At 44.4% G+C, this 23,271-nt stretch overlaps 1 protein-coding gene across 1 annotated transcript in view; it reads left to right on the plus strand.

Moving 5' to 3' along the window:
• The window catches only part of myo1ha (myosin IHa), a 126,419-nt gene that overhangs the window by 34,860 nt on the left and 68,288 nt on the right, over positions 1 to 23,271 (plus strand). The window contains exons 6-14 of the mRNA XM_063034486.1: positions 5,281 to 5,460; positions 8,618 to 8,716; positions 9,230 to 9,343; positions 10,953 to 11,024; positions 13,398 to 13,517; positions 14,069 to 14,136; positions 17,282 to 17,387; positions 19,194 to 19,274; positions 20,903 to 20,994. Of these exons, the coding sequence (XP_062890556.1) occupies positions 5,281 to 5,460; positions 8,618 to 8,716; positions 9,230 to 9,343; positions 10,953 to 11,024; positions 13,398 to 13,517; positions 14,069 to 14,136; positions 17,282 to 17,387; positions 19,194 to 19,274; positions 20,903 to 20,994 (932 nt within the window). The remainder of the gene's footprint in view (positions 1 to 5,280; positions 5,461 to 8,617; positions 8,717 to 9,229; positions 9,344 to 10,952; positions 11,025 to 13,397; positions 13,518 to 14,068; positions 14,137 to 17,281; positions 17,388 to 19,193; positions 19,275 to 20,902; positions 20,995 to 23,271) is intronic.

Genomic DNA, 23,271 nt, shown 5'->3' on the forward strand with positions numbered 1-23,271 from the left:
GTATCAAACTGAGCAGCAATGTGTCCAAAGTATCAAACTGCACAGCAATGTGTCCAAAGTATCAAACCAGACAGCAATGTGCCCAAAGTATCAAACTGAGCAGCAATGTGTCCAAAGTATCAAACTGCACAGCAATGTGTCCAAAGTATCAAACTGGACAGCAATGTGTCCAAAGTATCAAACTGCACAGCAATGTGTCCAAAGTATCAAACTGGACAGCAATGTGTCCAAAGTATCAAACTGCACAGCAATGTGTCCAAAGTATCAAACTGCACAGCAATGTGTCCAAAGTATCAAACTGCACAGCAATGTGTCCAAAGTATCAAACTGGACAGCAATGTGTCCAAAGTATCAAACCAGACAGCAATGTGTCCAAAGTATCAAACTGAGCAGCAATGTGTCCAAAGTATCAAACTGAGCAGCAATGTGCCCAAAGTATCAAACTGAGCAGCAATGTGTCCAAAGTATCAAACTGCACAGCAATGTGTCCAAAGTATCAAACCAGACAGCAATGTGCCCAAAGTATCAAACTGAGCAGCAATGTGTCCAAAGTATCAAACTGCACAGCAATGTGTCCAAAGTATCAAACTGCACAGCAATGTGTCCAAAGTATCAAACTGCACAGCAATGTGTCCAAAGTATCAAACTGGACAGCAATGTGCCCAAAGTATCAAACTGCACAGCAGTGTGTCCAAAGTATCAAACTGGACAGCAATGTGTCCAAAGTATCAAACTGGACAGCAACGTGCCCAAAGTATCAAACTGGACAGCGTTGTGTCCAAAGTATCAAACTGGACAGCAGTGTGTCCAAAGTATCAAACTGCACAGCAGTGTGCCCAATGTATCAAACTGCACAGCAGTGTGCCCAAAGTATCAAACTGGACAGCAGTGTGTCCAAAGTATCAAACTGCACAGTAGTGTTCCCAAAGTATCAAACTGCACAGCAATGTGTCCAAAGTATCAAACTGGACAGCAGTGTGCCCAAAGTATCAAACTGGACAGCAGTGTGTCCAAAGTATCAAACTGCACAGTAGTGTTCCCAAAGTATCAATCTGCACAGCAGTTTGTCCAAAGTATCAAACTGGACAGCAGTATGTCCAAAGTATCAAACTGGACAGCAGTATGTCCAAAGTATCAAACTGCACAGCAATGTGTCCAAAGTATCAAACTGGACAGCAATGTGTCCAAAGTATCAAACTGGACAGCAATGTGTCCAAAGTATCAAACTGCACAGCAATGTGTCCAAAGTATCAAACTGGACAGCAATGTGCCCAAAGTATCAAACTGCACAGCAATGTGTCCAAAGTATCAAACTGGACAGCAATGTGTCCAAAGTATCAAACCAGACAGCAATGTGTCCAAAGTATCAAACTGAGCAGCAATGTGTCCAAAGTATCAAACTGAGCAGCAATGTGCCCAAAGTATCAAACTGAGCAGCAATGTGTCCAAAGTATCAAACTGCACAGCAATGTGTCGAAAGTATCAAACCAGACAGCAATGTGTCCAAAGTATCAAACTGAGCAGCAATGTGTCCAAAGTATCAAACTGAGCAGCAATGTGCCCAAAGTATCAAACTGAGCAGCAATGTGTCCAAAGTATCAAACTGCACAGCAATGTGTCCAAAGTATCAAACCAGACAGCAATGTGCCCAAAGTATCAAACTGAGCAGCAATGTGTCCAAAGTATCAAACTGCACAGCAATGTGTCCAAAGTATCAAACTGGACAGCAATGTGTCCAAAGTATCAAACTGCACAGCAATGTGTCCAAAGTATCAAACTGGACAGCAATGTGTCCAAAGTATCAAACTGCACAGCAATGTGTCCAAAGTATCAAACTGCACAGCAATGTGTCCAAAGTATCAAACTGCACAGCAATGTGTCCAAAGTATCAAACTGGACAGCAATGTGTCCAAAGTATCAAACCAGACAGCAATGTGTCCAAAGTATCAAACTGAGCAGCAATGTGTCCAAAGTATCAAACTGAGCAGCAATGTGCCCAAAGTATCAAACTGAGCAGCAATGTGTCCAAAGTATCAAACTGCACAGCAATGTGTCCAAAGTATCAAACCAGACAGCAATGTGCCCAAAGTATCAAACTGAGCAGCAATGTGTCCAAAGTATCAAACTGCACAGCAATGTGTCCAAAGTATCAAACTGCACAGCAATGTGTCCAAAGTATCAAACTGCACAGCAATGTGTCCAAAGTATCAAACTGGACAGCAATGTGTCCAAAGTATCAAACTGGACAGCAATGTGCCCAAAGTATCAAACTGCACAGCAGTGTGTCCAAAGTATCAAACTGGACAGCAATGTGTCCAAAGTATCAAACTGGACAGCAACGTGCCCAAAGTATCAAACTGGACAGCATTGTGTCCAAAGTATCAAACTGGACAGCAGTGTGTCCAAAGTATCAAACTGCACAGCAGTGTGCCCAATGTATCAAACTGCACAGCAGTGTGCCCAAAGTATCAAACTGGACAGCAGTGTGTCCAAAGTATCAAACTGCACAGTAGTGTTCCCAAAGTATCAAACTGCACAGCAATGTGTCCAAAGTATCAAACTGGACAGCAGTGTGCCCAAAGTATCAAACTGGACAGCAGTGTGTCCAAAGTATTAAACTGCACAGTAGTGTTCCCAAAGTATCAATCTGCACAGCAGTTTGTCCAAAGTATCAAACTGGACAGCAGTATGTCCAAAGTATCAAACTGGACAGCAGTATGTCCAAAGTATCAAACTGCACAGCAATGTGTCCAAAGTATCAAACTGGACAGCAATGTGTCCAAAGTATCAAACTGGACAGCAATGTGTCCAAAGTATCAAACTGCACAGCAATGTGTCCAAAGTATCAAACTGGACAGCAATGTGCCCAAAGTATCAAACTGGACAGCAATGTGTCCAAAGTATCAAACTGCACAGCAATGTGCCGAGAGTATCAAACTCCCTGTCCAGCAGCACTATAGGAGGATTACAGTAAAGATGAAGTTTAGTTTTATTTGTCAGACGTACATCGAGACATCAAAACATATAGTGAAATACATCGTTTGCATCAAAGACCAACACAGTCCAAATATGTGCCGATGGTAGCCTGCAGGTGTCGCTGTTCTTCTACTGCCAACAGAGCATGCCCACAACTGACCCTACCTCGTACGTTTCTGGCATGTGGGAGGAAACCGGAGCACCAGGAGGAAACCTACACGGTCAATGTAGGAACTTTTGCAAACAGGGACAATCCCCATGGCCACGTGGGTTTCCTCCAAGTTCTCCAGTTTCCTCCCATATTTCAAAACATGGTTAGTAAGTTGTGGGCATGTTATGTTGCCGCCGGAAACATCACAGACTGTCCCACTCCCCCATCCAGCACGGCCTTGGACTGTGTTAGTTGTTAACACAAGTGACACATTTCACTGTCTGTCTCAATGCACATGCTCCTACGGTGCTGTTGGGCAGGGCTTTGGAAGGTTTAGACCCAGGGATGTGGAGGGGCTGGTGGTATATTTTGGGTCTGCTGGGGTAACGGAAGATGGTGATGCTCCCTCATGTCTGCTGCTCTTAACCTTCTTGGGGGTAACATTTTCACCTGCAGGACTGCAGCAGCTGAAGCTGGCAGTTCACTACCAACTCGAGGGCAAATAGGGATGAACAATAAATGCTGGCATTACAGGCTCTGCCCAGATACCAAAAATAGAAAAAAAACAGGGGAAATATCCAAGTGTAAATTCGGGTCTTATAAGCTTTATGGTGGCAGGGTGGAGATGTGTCCCTACCAAAGAAGGCCTAAGGCGCTCCTTCCCTCCGCAAACCTGCAGGTCACCCTTGGGCAAGGTGTAGCACCTGCTTAGCCCCCACCCCCCGCGATCTGGGTCAAGTGAAGCCATGGGAGCAGGTGCTGCATATCACAACTCACTAATACTAGGCAGACCATCTCTGAAAAATCATGGCTGGGGACACTAAAGGCACGACCTAGAAGAAGGCAACAGCAAACCAGTTCTGTGGAAAAATTTGCCATGAACGATCGTGGTCAAAAGACCATGATTGTCCACGCCACACAAAACAGCACATAATGATGATGATGTTTTACAATGGATTTACAAGTACTCGTGGATGGAGCGCTCATTCCACAACCATCCATATTGTTTGCTGTGAACTGTCACATTATAATTACATTGCCCAGAGCTATGTTTGGCTTGTGTTCAAGTGTTCCAGAGAACTGATTTACTAATATTAATGTCCTTGGCTTATTGCCGATGACTTGTCAAGACTGTTCTAATGATTAAGCCCCATTCACATTGCCCTGTGGATCAGTCAAGGAGTATCTTGCAGCAGTTCATGATCAATTATTTAGATTGAAATGAATTGTGTCAAATTCCAGCACTATTTACAGTGAAGTAATTTGATACTGAATGGAAGCATTGTTTGATGTTGGCGAGCAATACTGGTATGCTGTGAAACATATAAGAGCTCAGATACCAATCAGGACCATGAGATCATTTGGAGGGATAAAATGTTGAACGTTGGAACTTAATAAATGCATCAGCTTCCTGAGTAGTTGAGGTGACAAAGCTTTGAAGATTCTTTCCTCTGGGCGGCACAGTGACACAGCTGGTAGAGCTGCTGCCTGACGACTCCAATGACCCGAGCTTCAGTCCTGACCGCGACCCACTGACCTTTACCCTTCCCACTGTGACCATCCCCAGTCCTTCTCAATAGTGATGTTCTCCCCATTCTGGAGCTTGCGCACCTGGATTTTAATGACTCCACAACTAGTGCCTACACTATCAGGTCATAGTCATAGAAAAGTACAGCACAGAAATAAGCCCTTCAGCTCATCTCGTCTGTGCTAAGCCATTTAAACTGCCTAACCCCATCAACTTCCAGCCAGACCATAGCCCTCCATACCCACCCATAGCCTTCCATGTACCTATCTAACTTTCTCAATTCCCAAGTCACTCGGCTCTGGAGCTCTCTCACTGAGACTTACTGCTTTGAACATCCCCCAAGGTTCTTAAAGGTCCTTTCAACAGTCTGCTCTAAAGTCTTGTTTAAAGGGTTGGGGCCAAATTCTCTGTGAAGTAATGTGGTATCTCAAAAGCACCATAAAAACACAATTACCTTTGGGGTTGTTTAGGTGCTGCGATGTTTAACATCAAACTCTGTTTGGATGATAGTAAAATGGAGGGAAGGGTTAGTTTGATCTTAGAGGTTAAAAGGTCAGGACAACATTGTGGGCTGAAGGGCCTGTACTGTTCTATGTATTAATTGCTACACCATGTGCTTTTCCAGGGAGCTCCAGTTGGAGGTCACATCCTGAGTTATCTCCTGGAGAAGTCAAGAGTGGCTCACCAGAACCATGGAGAACGTAACTTTCACATCTTCTACCAGCTGCTGGAGGGAGGCGAGGATGAGTTGCTTCGCTGGCTGGGTCTGGATCGTAACCCACTGCAGTACCACTACCTTATCCAGGTAAAACCCTCAGTTCCACCTTGACCAGGCAAATGGGACGAGTTTCCATGCTGGAGCTCTCTGGCCTGTCTGTTCATTCTAGATGGAATGTACAAACCCTGTCCATTAGGAGCTTGTATACTCTCGCTGTGACCAAGTAGCTTTCCTCTGGGTGCTCTGGTTTCCTCCCACATTCCAAACACATCCAGGTTAGGGTTAGCAAGTTGAGGCCATGCTATGTTACTGCTGGAAGAATGGAGACACTTACGGGCTCCCGCACATCCTTAGATTGTGTTGGTTGTTGACTCAAATGACGCATTTCACTGTATGTTTCGACATGGTGATTGTCTGTTGTATCCAGCAATAACAGGAAACTTGTACGGGAGAGTTTTAAAACAATAATAATAAATACTTTATTGATCCCGAGTGGGAAATTCTTTCTTTACAGCAGCAACATTTAAAAACACACTTAGCAGTGTGCAGACTTAACTAATAATAAAGTACATAATAATAACATACATAATAATAATTTACCAATGTGCAATAATGTTCAATGATAATTTATGAAATAATTAAACAGACTATTGTACCATGATGTGTGTTCTCCTGTCGCTCAGAGATGAACTGTTGCTTATGCTTATTGCATTTGTAGGGAAGATTTTCTGTAATGATCTTTGTGACAGTGGAGTGGAATGAGTCTGTTTGACAGGGTGCTCTATTGTTTATTCAGTAGGTCAGGGACAGGATGTGCCAGATTGTCCATAATGGATAAGTTTGTTTGGTGAGCTCCTCTCCACCACTAACTCAGAAGAGTCTGGGTTGTAGCCAAGGATGGATCCAGTCTTCTTGATGAGTTTATTTAGTCTTTTTGTATCTCCAGCATCAATACTCCTCACGCGACATACAGCAGCAAAGAAGACTGCACTCACTACAACAGACTGGTAAAAGATCTCCAACATCCTGCTGTACACATTGAAGGATCTCAGCTTCCTTCGAAAATAAAGTCTGCTCAACCCCTTCTTGTAAACAGCCATGATGCTGGTTTTCCAGTCAAGTCTGTTGTCGAGGTGAACACCCAGGTGTTTGTACTCCTCCGCCACTGCAATTTCTTCTTCCGGAATGTATACAGAACTCGTCACAGTCCTCTTCCTCCTGAAATCAATCACATCTCCCTGGATTTGGCCACATTTAGGAGCAGCTGATTCCTCCCACACCACTCCATAAACTTGTCCACCAGTCCTCTGTACTCCGACTCCTGAAGTGGAAAAACTGTTGCACTGGGCACTCAGAAGTCCGGGTCCAGCGGTACGAGTAGTCGTCACAAACTGGGGTCTTCCTTGGTTGCAGTGGATGACCATGAAATCTTCTGTGCCTTGTCATTCCCTTTGCCGTCCATGGAGCGTTGCAGTACCGCCTTGCTAGCCATCGGATCTCACTGGAGATCTCATCTGCCCAGTCCACCAGAGCTGACTTCACGTGCTGGGTCAGGCATGTCTCTGTCTCTCCGGGGTATGAGGCCATTAGCTACCATTACCTGGTCTAGCCTGCTTGTCAAAGCAGTGTACCAGAATGTGGCCCCTGTCACATACAAACAGCTATTTAGAGCCCCTGGTTAGAGCTGAGCATCTAGTGGCAACCAAAAGTGAGTGAGCTGCCCTGGAATGGATACAGCACCGCGCCTTCACCAGAGGGGCTACCCCTTCTTCAACACCCCTTATAACCCACGTTTCAGCGTACTTGTGTCAAAAAATAAAGCTAATCTTTAAAGTCACCTCCCCCCACAAAACTGCGTGACAGTAGGCCCTCTGCACCTTTACACTAACACCTACCTTCATGGAATTAAGCACCCAGCAGTGAAGGCCAATTAACCCAGTGTGCTTGTGACATGTCTTTCACACACATCTTGAGGTAATCCCCACTCTTCAGTTCTTCAGAGTCACAATGACTATCACACGGTCTTTGAATTACACCACTTCCTTCCAGGCACCCCAAAATAAAAGTACTGAAGGAGATGCAACTCTGAAGTAAAACAGAAATTGCAGGAGTTTGGGCAGTGCCTCCTCTATTAAGGCAGCCTATTGTGTAGATTCTTTCAACTCTTCCTTGCCCAGGTGTCACTCCCCTCTAAATAGAAATTGTTTTGTAAATTCAAATAATTGCTCATTAGTTAATTAGTAAGATGAAATATTTGATGTGATAACCAGCGGTGGCTGTACTTACACACTCAATTACAGCTAAAGAGCGAAGACAAATTTCATCCTGATCAGAGATCCTTCCTATGCTCAATGACTCAAATTTCAATAGGTTCAATAGGTACATTTAAAGTCAGAGAAGTCTATACAATGTACATCCTGAAATTCTTTTTGGCTAAAACTTTGAGAATCAAAGCATGAAGAGCAAAAACCTGCAGCTGCTGCGAATCTGAAGTAAAAACAGCATCGCTGTAAACACTCAGCAGGTCAGGCAGCGTCTGTGGGAAGAGAAACAGACTGAATCAGATTGCAAACTGCAGAGGATCGTCAGCCCGAAACTTGAACTCTGCTTCTATTCATACAGATACTGCCTGATTTGCTGAGGATTTCCCACGTTTTCTCTCTTTATTTCAAATAAGATTGATGAATTAGAAGGAAACACTTACAAACTTGGCAAGGTAGAGTTTTCCTACTGTTGGTGTGTGTGCCTAATAGGAGACTCCAGGAATAGACAGTCTGTTGTAACTATGTCAGGGGAAGCGATTACTTAGTCAACAGGGAGAAGATTTAAGGAGGTGGCCTAAACTTCCTTGAAGAAATACGACAACCCTACAGACCCCTGGGAATCTCTGCCCCATGACTGCTCAAAGTGGGGAATACAGTTTGTCTGTGCATCGGAGGAAAAGGTAAATGGCCAATGGTGCAAAGCAGCTCAGAAAACCCACACAACCACTCTGTCAGCCATTCCTACTCCGTATGTGCCAGGGTCTGTGGTACCCATATTGGTTTCACTGGTCACACTCAGGCTCAGAAAACAACAGTGGAAGTGAGGCATCCGTGAGGGGTTGCCCAACACGTAGAAATCCGTAAGTACTTGGAGAACTGTTCAATATTGCGGGTCCCACCCTTTAGCATCAAGTTGTTCTGCAGTTTCCGATCATACCATCCTGATTTCCCAACATTTTCCTGTTGTTGTCTCTCCGCAGGGCGAGTGTGCCAGAGTGAGCTCCATCAACGATAGGTGTGACTGGAAAACAGTTCGGAAAGCACTGTCTGTCATTGATTTTACAGAAGGTGACATTGATGTGAGTGTTTCTCGTTCACCTGTGGGCTTGGTGGTGGGCTCTCGTGTTGTTGATGAGATGTTGGATGAAACTCCCAAGGGGGGGGGTTCCAAGGAGAATTCATTCCAATGGTAGGGTGGCGGCGTGCAGAATGCAGATGAAGGTGCACCCAAACCCAATGATAGCAGATTGTTGTTTCTCTTACTTACTCGGACCCAGCCTCTGAGAAAATAGGGCAGCGCAGTATCCTAGCAGTTTGTGTTACCCAATTACAGTATCAGTTACAATGGTTCGATCCACCGCTGTCTGTATGGAGTTTGCACGTTCTCCCCTTACCACGTGGATTTCCTCTGGTCGCCTCCTACATTCCAAAGATATGGGTGTTAGCAGGATAATTAGTCACGTGAGTGTAATTGGCTTATTGGGCCAGTAGGACCTATTACCGTGCTGTATCTCTAGATTACAAAAAACAAGATAAATAATATTCAGACCCTGGCACCTGGTTAGCTGCTGATAACTTGTCTCCATCTACAGAACCTGCTGGGGATCGTCGCCAGTGTCCTGCACATGGGAAACATCCAGTTCATCGCAGACAATCAGGGACGTGCTAACATCACTGTTGACAAGCAGATCAGATGGATCTCCAAGGTAAAGGTACTAGGGCATGATGTTGTAACGAGTTTATAACCTACCCCAAGATCAATCTAATGCTTCCATCCCTCATAGCCCTCTATTTTTCTTTCATCCATGTGCCTGTTTAAGATTCTGTTAAATCTCCCTAATGTATCCACCTCCAGCACCACCCCAGCACACACTCCATGCACCCACCTCTGACATCCCCTCCGTCCTTCAGTCACTTTCAAATTACATCCTCTCCCCAGCACACACTCCATGCACCCACCTCTGACATCCCCTCCGTCCTTCAGTCACTTTCAAATTACATCCTCTCCCCAGCACACACTCCATGCACCCACCTCTGACATCCCCTCCGTCCTTCAGTCACTTTCAAATTACATCCTCTCCCCAGCACACACTCCATGCACCCACCTCTGACATCCCCTCTGTCCTTCAGTCACTTTCAAATTACATCCTCTCCCCAGCACACACTCCATGCACCCACCTCTGACATCCCCTCCGTCCTTCAGTCACTTTCAAATTACATCCTCTCCCCAGCACACACTCCATGCACCCACCTCTGACATCCCCTCCGTCCTTCAGTCACTTTCAAATTACATCCTCTCCCCAGCACACACTCCATGCACCCACCTCTGACATCCCCTCTGTCCTTCAGTCACTTTCAAATTACATCCTCTCCCCAGCACACACTCCATGCACCCACCTCTGACATCCCCTCTGTCCTTCAGTCACTTTAAAATTACGCCCTCTCATATTAGCCATTTCCACTCTGGGAAGAAGGTGCTGGCTGTCCACTCTATGCCTTTTATCATCGTCAACAGAGAATGTGTACAGTATACAACCTGCAATCCTTACTCCTCACAGGCATCCGTGAAACAGAGAAAAATCAATTACCTCTAATCCTCATTCACTCCAAGGTGAAATCTCCTAGCCTGCTCAATGCTTCCTCAAAAGACGTGTTCTCTAATCCTGGCATATCTCCTCTGCACACTCTCGAAATATTCTACATCCTTCCTATCATGAGACATCCACAACAGAACACAATACTCCATGTCTGGTCTAACTGGGGTTTTATAGAGCTGCAGTATTGTCTCACGCCTCTTGAAGTCAATCCCCAAAAAATGAAGACAAACACACCATATGTTTTCTTAGCGATTTCTGTGTGGATATGGACCCCAATATCCCTCAGTTCCTCCATATCTCTCAGAATCCCCTTACCATTAACTCTGTGCTTTGCCTTCAAATCACTTTACACTTGTCCATAGTGAACTCCACCTGCCAATTCTCAGGCAATCTTTGTATCCTGTTAACATCCCATTACAACCTACATTTTACACTATCCACAACTCCACCCACTTTCATGTCATCTGCAAACTTTTTAACCCCTCCTTCCACTTCCTGATCTGAGTCATTTATAAAAATCACAGAGAGTAGAGGTCCCAGAACAGATACCTGTGGAAAACCATTGGTCACCGACCTCCAGGTAGAATATGTCTAAGATGTACTTAACATGCCATATGCCTTCTTAGCCACCCTACCAACTTACTCTCTCCTTTCTTCTTGTGACTCCTGAGGCAATGATCATACACTTCTCTTTCCTTTTCGGTTGGTCTATCTGCAGTTGCTGGGTATACACGTCTTGGTCCTGCAAGAGGGTCTGACACACAAGAAGATTGAAGCCAAAGCAGAAGAGGTAACATGTGAACAGCCTCAGAAACTGTCGCTGGTGTCTAATAACTGAACTGGGACGGGCGCTGGCAATACAGGAACCAGCAGAAAATGCTGGAAATACTCATCTAGACAGGCAGCTTAATGGTTCAGGTCAATTAAAGCAGAGACGGGGAAAACAAGTGCTTGAGAATACCTACAGCCCCTTACAGAATTTTGAATACCAGAAAGATATTGAAGTTGTTTCTTTTGTTGTGATTTGTTAACATGTCTGACAAGACCAATGTTTATCGTCCATCATTCATTACCTTCAAATCAAGAGTCCTTCAGGGCCATTTCAGACTAAGGCAGATGCCTCTAAGTTGGATGACAAAGTGGTCAAAGAGGTTAACAATGACAAATTTCCTTTCCTGAACCAGATGGGTTCTGATAACCCGCAGGATATTAGCTCTTCTGTCCAAGCGATTGTAATGGGGTTTAATCACGTGCCCACGGACTGGGGGCTAATCACGTGTCTATGGAATAGATGCCAAGCCTTGTATCCACTGTTCCCTCTAAGCTGAATGGGTGCACAACAGCACAGTAGCTAAAATGCTCCCGTGCACATAGCCTTTATTGCCGTGCAGCTGGAATTGGACACAGCTGGAAAAGGTTTACATAACAAGAAGTATTATATTTGTTGTACTGAATTTCATTTGAGTTTTTCATTCTGGTGCTTTCTGTCTAAACTTGTTAATTTTATTTTGATAGGTTCGGGGATATCATGTTACTTGTATTATTTAAGTGGATGCCTGATTAGCGTTATTTGCAGGGTCCTAATTTTGAGAATTCTACATCTTGCGGTGTGGTGTCACTTGATTGAGCCATCGATATCCCTTTGGAATTGTTAGGAAGAAACTCTGGGCACCATCTCTGCACCAGAGTCAGTCTTTCCTCTGCACTTGGGTTCCAATATTACCAGTGCACACTGTGACACTTTCAGACATAAAGTTGTCGTTCCTCCTTCCAACACTGGAACTTTAGCCAGGCAAATAACAGGCAATTTTTTTGTTTTTCACACAATTCTCTGAAAACACTAGAGACTGTTGCATGTGAGAATCCCAGGAGACCAGCAGTTTCTGAGATACTCAAACCACCCCGTCTGGCCATGGTCAAAGTACTTAGAATACATTTTTCCCCATTCCAATATTTTGTCCAAACAACAACTGAACCCTTTGACCATGTCTGAATGCTTTTATGCATTGAATTTTAACCAAATGATTGGCTGATAAGATATTTGCATTAATGAGCAGGGGTACAGGTGTACCTAATATAGTGGCCACTGAGTGCATATATTAACAATAATCATAATAATATGCAATTCTGATAAGAAGTTCACACCACCAAACTTAACTGAAAGCACAACCCAGAAAAATGAAGGAATGATCACTATAGAAGGAAAAGTTAACCAATGGAAGAGCATGGCTGTCCATGGAAGACATCCCCACAATCTGAGCAGACTAGATGTTGACAAGGGAGCGTCAAATGCCTGTCTCAGAGTTGGAGACTTCTTCCAAGAAACAGAGGGGTTCCTTGTGGTGATATAGGGCCAGGCAGTTAACTCAAAAAAATACTGAAAATATATAATAAAAGACCAACAAATTCAAGACAATAAATGCAGAAAATGCCAAGAGAAACCAGAAACCATCCAGCGCAATACAGGATCCTGCAGCAGTTTAACTCAATCTGATTACTTACACAGGCACAATCAAGAGGCAAGCATCCTTCACCAAAATAGAAACTCTAAAGAAAACATACCTTACTATAAATACAAGCCTGATCCAATTTTAGCATCATAGAGTCCTACAAATTATATTATGATTGATCCATTACTACAGATAGTACAATCCATAATAACCATCCGGATATAATATTACAGGATAAACAAGCAAGAACAACTTACTTAATAGATAGAGCCATTCCAAACACACATAACATACAGAAATTAATAAGTGAAAAAAACAGAAATACGTTGAATTAAAAGAGGAAATTGAAAGACTATGGAACATGAACAGGGTATACATTGTCCCAATAGCAATATCTACAACTGGTAACATTCCAAAGTCACTACACAATAACATTAAACAATTAGGCCTACACAGTAATATCTATGTACATCTTCAGAAAGCCACAATATTAAGCACCACTAGAATAGTCGGAAAGTTCCTGGCAATTGAGAAATGAGTGTGCTTGGCTATGCCCGTACCTCAGGTTTTACCAGCCTGAGCTGAGAAATAATATTTTTAAATAACATCCTGAAAGAGAAAAGGGACAAGCAAAATTAGAAAGCACAGATCAAAGGAGAAAGGAACTGATACCTTAAATGGAAATTAATGAATGTTTTGATTTTTTTCGGAAGGTTTTGAGCCCACTAACTGTGGAACAGGCCTTTTGTGCACGCGATGCACTGGCGAAGGCTATTTATGGACGTACGTTTACCTGGCTTGTTAATAAGATCAACAAGTCACTTGCTAATCAGGTAAGGAGCATTTTTTATAGAATTGTCTCATTGCCAGGGAATTCATGTCCATGTGGGTGGAGTTAGCATTGATGCTGGCACTGGTGTGAGTGTCAAACACCACTGGCCAAGATTGAATTTGAGGGTCAATCGATTGTTCTTCAAAGGGGTGTTAGGTTTCTGCTTGGAACCCTAAGGTAAAAACCAGCACAACACAGAAGCAAGCAGCAGTGGAGTCAGTGAGTCCATTTTAATGGGAGATGCTCAGGTCTGTTTACCCGGAGACAGGAGCAAGAGTAATGCAAAGGACTGGAGATGACTGTCTCCTATGCACAAGATATAAGCTCCCTACAGTGTTTGATGCACAATAACACAGCCTCAAATCCTTGCCAGTCTAGGACACAGACTTCAGGAGAATGACCATTGCCGTATAGATATTTGTAACATCCACTGACCTGATCTCAAGTCCCATTCGCCGGCTGAATCACAGTTCCTAGTTCCTGATTTTAACTCTAAACTACCATCATAGAGAGACTGTGAGAAGTTCATGATTCCCATTCACTTTCTCATAGGACCCTAGCAGGAAAACAGTGATTGGTCTATTGGATATCTACGGATTTGAAGTCTTCGATGTCAACAGGTAACAACTTTGCATTGCGCCTCACCATTTCAACAAACTGCAAAATTTCAGGAGAAACATTTCACTTGTGGTTATGCCATCCTTTATCCGTTTTTGAGCAGTGCCTGTAACAAAAGTATTCAACTGCCACGCGGTTAGTGTGTTACTCAACCAGGTCAGGCTGCTCCATGCAATTATGGTAGTTTGCGAAACAGATGAAAGTTCCATCTTGGGGCAGCGCGGTGCGTAGTGATTAGCGTAACACTGGAAGTGTGGCAACACTTGTGGGCTGCCCCCAGCACATCCTCAGACCGTGATCGATGTAAGTGCCAAAAATAAAACTAAAGTTTAAGACATTTCTGCTAGTAACTCAGTCACTGGTTACTGATGATATTTGGTGTAGTTGAAGGCCCAGCCTAATACACTAGATCAAATATTTACTCAGAAGGATACTGGAAGGAGAAAACGGTGAAGGGATCTGGAGCCAGGGCAAGGATCAGATAGATTATTCTTTGAAAGATTGACCATACATCTGATGGGCTGAATAGCCTCCTTCTGCACCGTATGGAGGGAAGGCTGGGGCGGGGTTCTGAGTTGGATGATCCGCCATGATCATAATAAATGGCGGTGCAGGCTCGAAGGGCCAAATGGCCTACTCCTGCACCTATTTTCTATGTTTCTATGTTTCTATACTGTTTGTGATCCGATGAAGAAGTGATTTCATGACCAAATGTACATGTTCTCTTTACCTCCCAAGTCACTTTCTGAAGTGACCTAACTAACCCAAAATCTAAATTTATTTTTATAATAAGATATTGAAAAGAGTTCTAAGTTGTACAGGAAAGGCTTCATTTCAACCCCGAGTGCAAGCACAAAAGGCCAGCTGTCTAACACCAAGCAGATTCTCCATCCCCTAAGGTCCATCAAAGGTCAAACCAATGTCCTGAGTGGTCAGTTGAGCATCACCTACTCTTCACTATTGTCCATCCCTGCGCTCAATTCTCTTTGCACCGAGTAATTTTACAAAATGACAAACATGAGGCAAAGAACAAATCTCCTAAAATATTGAAAATATTGGAGATTTGTGAAAGGACCTCAGAAATGGATTGACGGTGGTGGATGTGTTTTTTTTCCAACAAACAATGTTGGTAATATTGCTGAAAGGAAGAGCCTTGGAAAGTGAAATAGGATGGAGGGCTGTAACGAATTGACTGATATCTTCAACAATAGATCTACAGGACTGAGAAAAAGTCTTGGGAAAATAGATATAGCTGGAACTTATACACAGCACTGTAGTAATTTTATGTATTGCTCTGTACTGCTGCCATAAAAATAATTTCATGACATATGTGAGTGATGATAAACTTGATTCTGTATTGTGGACTGAGAGTGGGAAGGATACAGGGAGAGGGGAATCATGGTTGGGAAAAGGGGAAGGGAGAGGGGAGGGAGAAGGAAACACAAGAGAGACATTCTGTAATGATGAATAAACCATTGTTTGGAATCAAATGACCTTGCCTGGTATCTCAGGGCTGGGTGTGTCTGCACCCATGCCACACTCCCCCCACCCACCCACCTTCTCTGCCACCTGTCCCACATCCCTCCCGCAGTACTTCACCTCACCATTCCCATCATCCTTTACTCCCACCAGATTTACAAACTGGCTGTCCGCTCCACGCTGACAATACAGTAGTGGCGAAAATCTCAGCCACCCAAAATATGTTGTGGTGGTGTGGTAGGGTAGTGGTCAGCACAACACGTTACAGTACAGACTCCCCTACCTGGGCTGAAAAAAGACTGACTACCTACCCTGGCTTGTCCTTCATAATTTTATAAACCTCTAAGGTCACCCCTCACCCTTCTTCACTCCAGGGAGCACAGTCCCTGTCTGTCCAATCTCCCCGTATACCTCAACCCCTCCAGTCCAGGGAACACAGTTCCAGTGAGTCCAATCTCCTCATATAACTCAACCCCTCCAGTCCAGGGAACACAGTCCCAGTCTGTCCAATCTTCCCATATACCTCAACCCCTCCAGTCCAGGGAACACAGTCCCAGTCTGTCCAATCTTCCCATATACCTCAACCCTTCCCGTACAGGGAACACAGTCCCAGTGAGTCCAATCTCCCTGTATAACTCAACCCCTCCAGTCCAGGGAACACCGTCCCAGTGAGTCCAATCTCCCCATATAACTCAACCCCTCCTGTACAGGCAGCATTCCAGTGAATTCTTTCTGGCAGAGTTACCATCATACAACTGTCACCTGTAACGGTAGTGACAGGGGCTGGGTGTATCCAGTGAACATGACACCTGTACACATGGCTGGTAACTGTAATCCTGTAATCATTGAACGCTTGGCTCAGTTACCTTACCTTGATTACTCCTGTCACCAGGGAGGCTCAGTTTTCAACTGGAGTAGGAACCCCCCATGCCTGCAGCCCGCTGCCTTGTCTGCTGACAGCAGAGTGCAGACAGAAAGCTGTGTCTCGTCTCAGTAACCTCTGCACTGTGTGAAAGAAAGAGGGAAAAATCAGTTTGGTATTTTGCTTCTGAACATTGTCCAGTGATTGGGCCAGGAAAATGTGCCCCTGAGGCATCAGGTAACGGTAAGAGTTGGGAGAATTGCTGCCCCAGCAGCCAAATAGCCAAACACCACTTGGTAAGCTTATGTGGGACACACAGTCATTTAGACAGAGAATCGAGGCCAGATGGCTTGGAACATGTTTTAATGTCCGTGAGAGCCACAGGGTATAAAGGGGAACACAGAGAGGGTAAAGGTCAATATAGTCTTTATCTCACACACACGTACACATTCTCAAAAACACACACAGATATCAGATGTGTACACACACACACATATAACACAGATATGCACACACACTCAGAGATTAACACAGCAATGCATTGACACTTGCTCATTTACAACACATATTTCCGCTTGCACAAGAACATACACACTCATACACACCTCTACACACAGGTGGGTGATGCTGAACAAGGGGAGAAGTGAAACGAAGGGGTAGCTCCATCCACAGGTGTTACCTATCTCTGTTCAAGTCCTGTCTGATGGGAGGCGGGGAGAACAGAGGCAGATGCCAAAGTCAGACAGACAGGAAAACAAATCAAACTTGTCCTCTCTCCACCAAATGAACAATTTCTTTCTCTGCAGTTTTGAGCAGTTCTGTATTAATTACTGTAACGAGAAGCTGCAGCAACTGCTGATCGAGCTGACGTTGAAATCGGAGCAGGAGGAATACCAGGTGGAAGGAATCCAGGTAACCATCCATCCTCTTGTCTTTGACTTTAATCCATGAAGTCCCAATTGTGTGAATGACTCAGCAGTCACCATGGATCAAAGTAGCCTCTGCCCTCATCAGGAATTTGCAATGTTCTCTTCACATCTTTAGGTTAGATTAGATTAGATTCAACTTTATTATCATTGTGCCGAGTACAGATACAAAGCCAATGAAATGCATTTAGCATCTGACCAGAAATGCAAAGAATAGTGTTATTCACAAAATAACTGCGAATAAAAAAGTGCTACAAAACACAATTATAAAAGTACCGAGACAGTACAATCTGGGTGCAATACTGCTTAGCGCTGTGATGAGAGGTTCAGCAGGGTCACAGCCTCAGGGAAGAAGCTCTTCCTGTGCCTGCTGGTGCGGGAGCGGAGGCTCCTGTAGCACCTACCGGATGGGAGGAGAGTAGAAAGTCCATGGTTAGGGTGAGATGCATCCTTGAAAATGCTTTTCGCCCTGCCCAGGCAGCGTTTATGGTAGATGTTCTCAATGGTGGGTAATTGGGTGCCGATAATCTGCTGGGCAGTTTTCACCACACACTGGAGTGCTTTAAGTCTGATAGCCACGTTCTGGTATTTCACCATGATATTGTTCTGTAAATTACTGGGGGAAAAGTCTCAAATAGCTGGTCTGACAGGAAAAGGAAAGCAAGCGGGAACAACCAGCACTTGTAACCGTAGCAACATGAATGTGGTAAAATGACCCAAGGAGAATTGCCAGAGTAACTGTCAGTGAGAGGCAGAAATGATGGCAGGATGGGGCTTGGTCAAAAGCCTGGGAAAGAATGGTTAGCGTAACTCTTCACAGCACCAGGGACCAGAAGATTTGGGTTCAATTTCTGCCGCTGTCTGGCAGGAGTGTGAATGTTCCCCTATGACTGCGTGGGCTTCCTCTGAGTACTCGGGTTGCCTTCCACTTTCCAGAGGCATGCAGGTTAGGGTTAGTAAGTTAAGGCAGGTTATGTTGACACCAGAAGGTGGAGACACTCGCAGACTGTCTCTAACACATATTCGAGCTGTGTTGGTTGTTGATGCAAATGACGTACCTCACTGCATGTTTCCATGTTTCAATGTACATGTGGCAAATAAAGCTCATCTTATCATCTTAAAGGGCAGAACGAGAGGTAGTCCCTGTGCCCCTGGCTAAGCTAACAAAGGCTCCAAAAAGATCTGAGAACACTAAATGTCTGACCAGGCCTTTGCACTGGGGGTGGGTGAGAGTCGAACTAGAGGTCGTATGTTAAAGGTGCAAGGTGAAATGTTTAAGGGGAATCTGAGGGGGAGCTTCACTCAGGGGGTAGCACAAGTGTGGAATGAGCTGCTAGAGATTGTCTGCCTGGCGTCAGTGGTCGCATAACCAGAACTTGTGATATGTACCAGCTGCTCATACGACCACCAACCACCTACTCCCATGGCTTCACGTGACCCTGATCGGGGGCTAAGCAGGTGCTACACCTTGCCTGAGGGTGACCTGCAGGCTAGTGGAGGGAAGGAGTGCCTTACACCTCCTTTGGAAGAGACATATCTCCACCCCACCAACCAACCCTTCCACATAGTGTCCATTTTTCTTCCATCCATGTTCCTACTTAAGTACCTAAAGATCTGCAGTAGGTTTGATTTACGGAGAATTGAAAATGTAATTTGAGGGGTAAAAACAGGACAGTGGAGTGGGACTTCATTGATAATGAGGCAAGATGGGACAAGTTATCTCGGTCTGACTGGGATTCCCCTGATTCTTACAAACGAGTCCATGTGACTTTCTTTATTCTTGCTTTTGCAGTGGGAGCCAATCCAGTTCTTCAACAACAAGATCATCTGTGACCTCGTAGAACAAAAACACAAAGGAATTATCTCCATTCTGGTGAGAAACTCTGCCCCTCTTTTTGTACGACAATCTTAATTACAATTTACTTTTCTAAACTGGTAATGCAATTTCGAACAAAGTCACCAGAGACTGCTGAACAGTGCCGAGCAAAATCCTTAGGCACACGTACATGTAGCTGGGGTGCCCACGACTCTTGCTCAGTGCTGTATTTGCCAATGTGGGGTGCAGAGCAAGGTTGTAAATCTGGTGGGAGCAGAGGATGTTAGGAATGGCAAGGGTGGAGTGCCACGGGAGTGGGGGGGGGTGGTACAGGTTTCCGAGAAGGAGTGCCAGAGGCAGGGGGCGATGCAGGTGCAGACACACCCAGCCCTGAAAACTAGGCAAGGTCATTTGATTCCAAATAATTGGTTTATTGGTCATTACAGAACATCTCTCTGGTGCTTCCTATTCCCTCACCTCTCCCTTCCCCTTTTCCCAACCATAATTCCTCTCTCCCTGTCCCCTTCCCACTCTCAGTCCACAATAGAGACCCATATCAGAATCAGGTTTATCATAACTTACATACATCATGAAATTTGTTTTTATTTTGTGGCAGTAGAACAGTGCAATACATAAAGTTACTTCAGTACTGTGCAAAAGTCTTAGACTCCCGAGCTATATATATGTGCCTATGACTTTTGCATAGTGCTGTATGTTGAGTGATTTGAGTATTTTTCAATGAATTTAAGTGTGAAACATTATAGTAGCCATAGCATTAGGACAAGGACTGTTACAATGGGAAACAGTTTCTTTCCTCAGACAATTGAATTCGCTGCCACCAGCCAGGTCTCATCACATATGAAGCACCAGGAGTGTTATACAGTGTACTTTTTGACTTGTATCATAAATGCACCTTATTTATTTGTGGTAATATTACCTTTGTGTTGTGTGTGAGTTAAATGCATTGTGTGTGTGTGTGCTCCATTCTGCTCCTGACATCGTTGTCAGCAGAATGCAATTTTGGAACCAGGACTATCTCATCAGTCTTTGTGGCATTTCTGCTTGATGGAGACACAAGAGACGCCGGATGCTGGATTGTAAAACATCAAACCAAAAGCTGGAGGGAAGTAGACAGCCGAGACCCTTCATCTGGACTGCATCATGCCAGACAAAGTGTTTCATCTGAAACATATACTCCCTTCACAGACACTACATGACCACCCCCCAGTCTGGATCATTCACTCACCTCATCACTGAACTGTACAACCTATGGACTCATTGTCAAGGACTCTACAACTCGTGTTCTCAATCTTATTTACTTATTATTTGCACAGTTTGTCTTCCTTTGCATGTTGCTTGTTTGTCAGTCTTTGCTTGTGCGTGTTTTTCATCGATTCTCTTGTATTACTCTGTTCTGCAGTGAATGCCAGCAAGTAAATGAATCTCAGGGTAATATATGGTGACATGCAAGTACTTTGATAATAAACTTACTTTGAACGATTGAACTGAATTCTGCCACCTATCTATCTGTCAAGTTCTGCCTTATTTCCTCGCCTGAATTTAAACTCAGCTGCTGAGGTGGAGTGTCAGTGGATCAGGAGTCCAACAGCTCAATCTCCTATCAGCTTAACGAGTACACAGCACAACTGTTGACCTGAGTGACCCTTTTCTCTCTTCCCCATCAGGATGAAGAATGTCTGAGGCCTGGAGAAGCCACAGATCTTACGTTTCTGGATAGGTTGGAGGAGAAAGTGGGAGACCACCCTCACTTCGTAACGTGGGTACCTGTGCTGTGTGAGATCTCTGCCTTTGTTGATGTCCCCTGAATGTAACAGTCCTGTCAATGTAATATTGGGTTTAGAACCATTGCTGTAGGAAGATGCGGCCACAGCTGAACCGCTGCTATTGCAACAAGATTTAGTGCTGACGTTCTTTAACCTCTGAAGTTCGCAGAGTGGAAATTCTGCTCTGTCTCATTGTACATCCTTTTATTAATAACATTCTTTCTTAGTTTAATTTAGAAAAGAACATTATTAATAAGATAATGTATTTATCACCTGTTGTCCAAAATTCTCAGGAGGATTTGAGAAAGATACAGAGATGCTGGAGATTCCAGATTTAAGGTTCTGGGATTTATTTGAAGAACTAAAAGGTCAGTTGTTGATCATAATGTAAAGATTGGTTGTTGAGAGCAGAAGACAGAACAGACTGGAAAGCTCCTCTAATGAGGCTTTATGGCTGAAACTGAGGAATAAGAAATGTATGACCACATTAATGGGACTGTATAACAGACCACCCAACAGTCTGAGGGATTTAGAAGAACAAATTTGTAGAGAGTCACAGGCTGTTGCAAGAAACAGAAGATTGTGGTAGGAGGTGATTATAACTTTCCACATATTGACTGGGACTCTCGTAGTGTAAAGGGAATAGGTGGGTTAGAGTTTGTCAAATATGTTCAGGAAAGTTTGCTACATCAGTACATAGAAGTTCCAACGAGAGAGTATGCGACAATAGATATCCTATGAGGCAATGAGTCAGGTGACGTTTGTACTGGGGACCACTTTGTATCTAGTGATCATAATGACACTAGTTTCAAGGTAATTATGGAAAAGGAAAGGTCTGGTCCTCAGGTTGAGATTCTGAATAGGAAAAGGGCCAATTTTGATGGTATCGGAAAGGATCTGGCAAATGTGGATTGGGATAGGTTGTTTTCCGGCAAAGGTAAGAGGGAGGCCTTCAAAAGTGAAGTTTTGAAAGTACAGGGTTTATATGTTCCTGCTGGAATAAAAGGCAAGGATAACAAGGTTTATAGAACCCTGGTTATCGAAAGATTTAGAGGCTCTGGTTAAGAAAAATAAGGAAGTGTATAGCAGGTTGTAAAGTGGGGGAGCAGATTCGAGGATCCAATGAATGAAACAGGAGACACAGATTTTAAAATGGGTGTGTGAGGTAGTTATTTAACAAACAGTGAGACACGAAACCGGTCTCTAGCCAAACAAGTATTCATCTAAGCTACCCAAAGCCACAACATTGTACATTCAGTTACCCTTTAACTGAACAGATACTCTGCTAAGCCTCCCCATTTTATAAAGACCCAAGAAATAAGCATGCTATGAACAGATACTTAACTAAAACAAACCACGGGGGTGGTGGTGGGGGGGTCTATGTCTGCAATGCTCTCTCAGTGCTCCTTCAGGACTGCTCACGAATTCAGCTGAAGTCGGGCCCCGTGGGTGGCAGGAAAGAAAGGGTTAACCCCTCTGCACGTGTCACCTTTTATACCCCCGGGGCACCCGGAACCAGAGATGGGCTCCATTGCGTCCAAAAGCCAAGCAATGGGAAAAGAGCACCGCAAACATTAAACGAACCAAGCAGCCGATGGAAGCGGCTTTCGAACAAAATAAACTACGCCCCCAGAGGACATGGCACCCCTTGGAAGTCCCAATATCAGGACAACTTGGCCCTCAGGCTAGTAAACCCTCCACAGTTGCCCCATTGAAACTACAGACACAAGACAGAAGGATGACACCCAGTATTCTAGTCCAATAGTTACACCCCAGTGTATTATAGTAGTCCCACTAGCCTCCCGGTGATCCCAAAGGCCACAGAATTCTCTCCAGAGTGTAAAGGGTATGGAACTGATCCCGTACTTTCATAATTTTATTCACTGATTGTTTAATGCGAGTGACGTACCCTGCCCTGACTTGTCAGGGTGTAGGTGCGGCATTCTTGACCAGTAACAGCACAGGTGCCATCTTTCTCTGCGAGCAGATAATCTAAAGCCGTCCGATTCTGCAAGGAAACCATTCGAATAGCTACTAGCTCAGCCGAAACCTGGGTTACGCTTCCTCAGTATCCCCGAGAAACTAAGGCCGTCTCGCTAGCCAACGTTTCCATTGCAGAGGCCAGGCGTATAACTTCCCGGTACAGCCTGGCAGTACGTTCATGGGAAAGGCTACCATCTAAAACTGTTCTGCCACTGTCATAGCCCTCTTGCTACCCCGCCCAGCGTAGGCAGGATGCTCATCTAGGTCACTGAGATGGTGTATGAACA

Source organism: Mobula hypostoma, chromosome 27 (assembly GCF_963921235.1).
Source record: "Mobula hypostoma chromosome 27, sMobHyp1.1, whole genome shotgun sequence".
Taxonomy (NCBI): Eukaryota; Metazoa; Chordata; class Chondrichthyes; order Myliobatiformes; family Myliobatidae; genus Mobula; species Mobula hypostoma.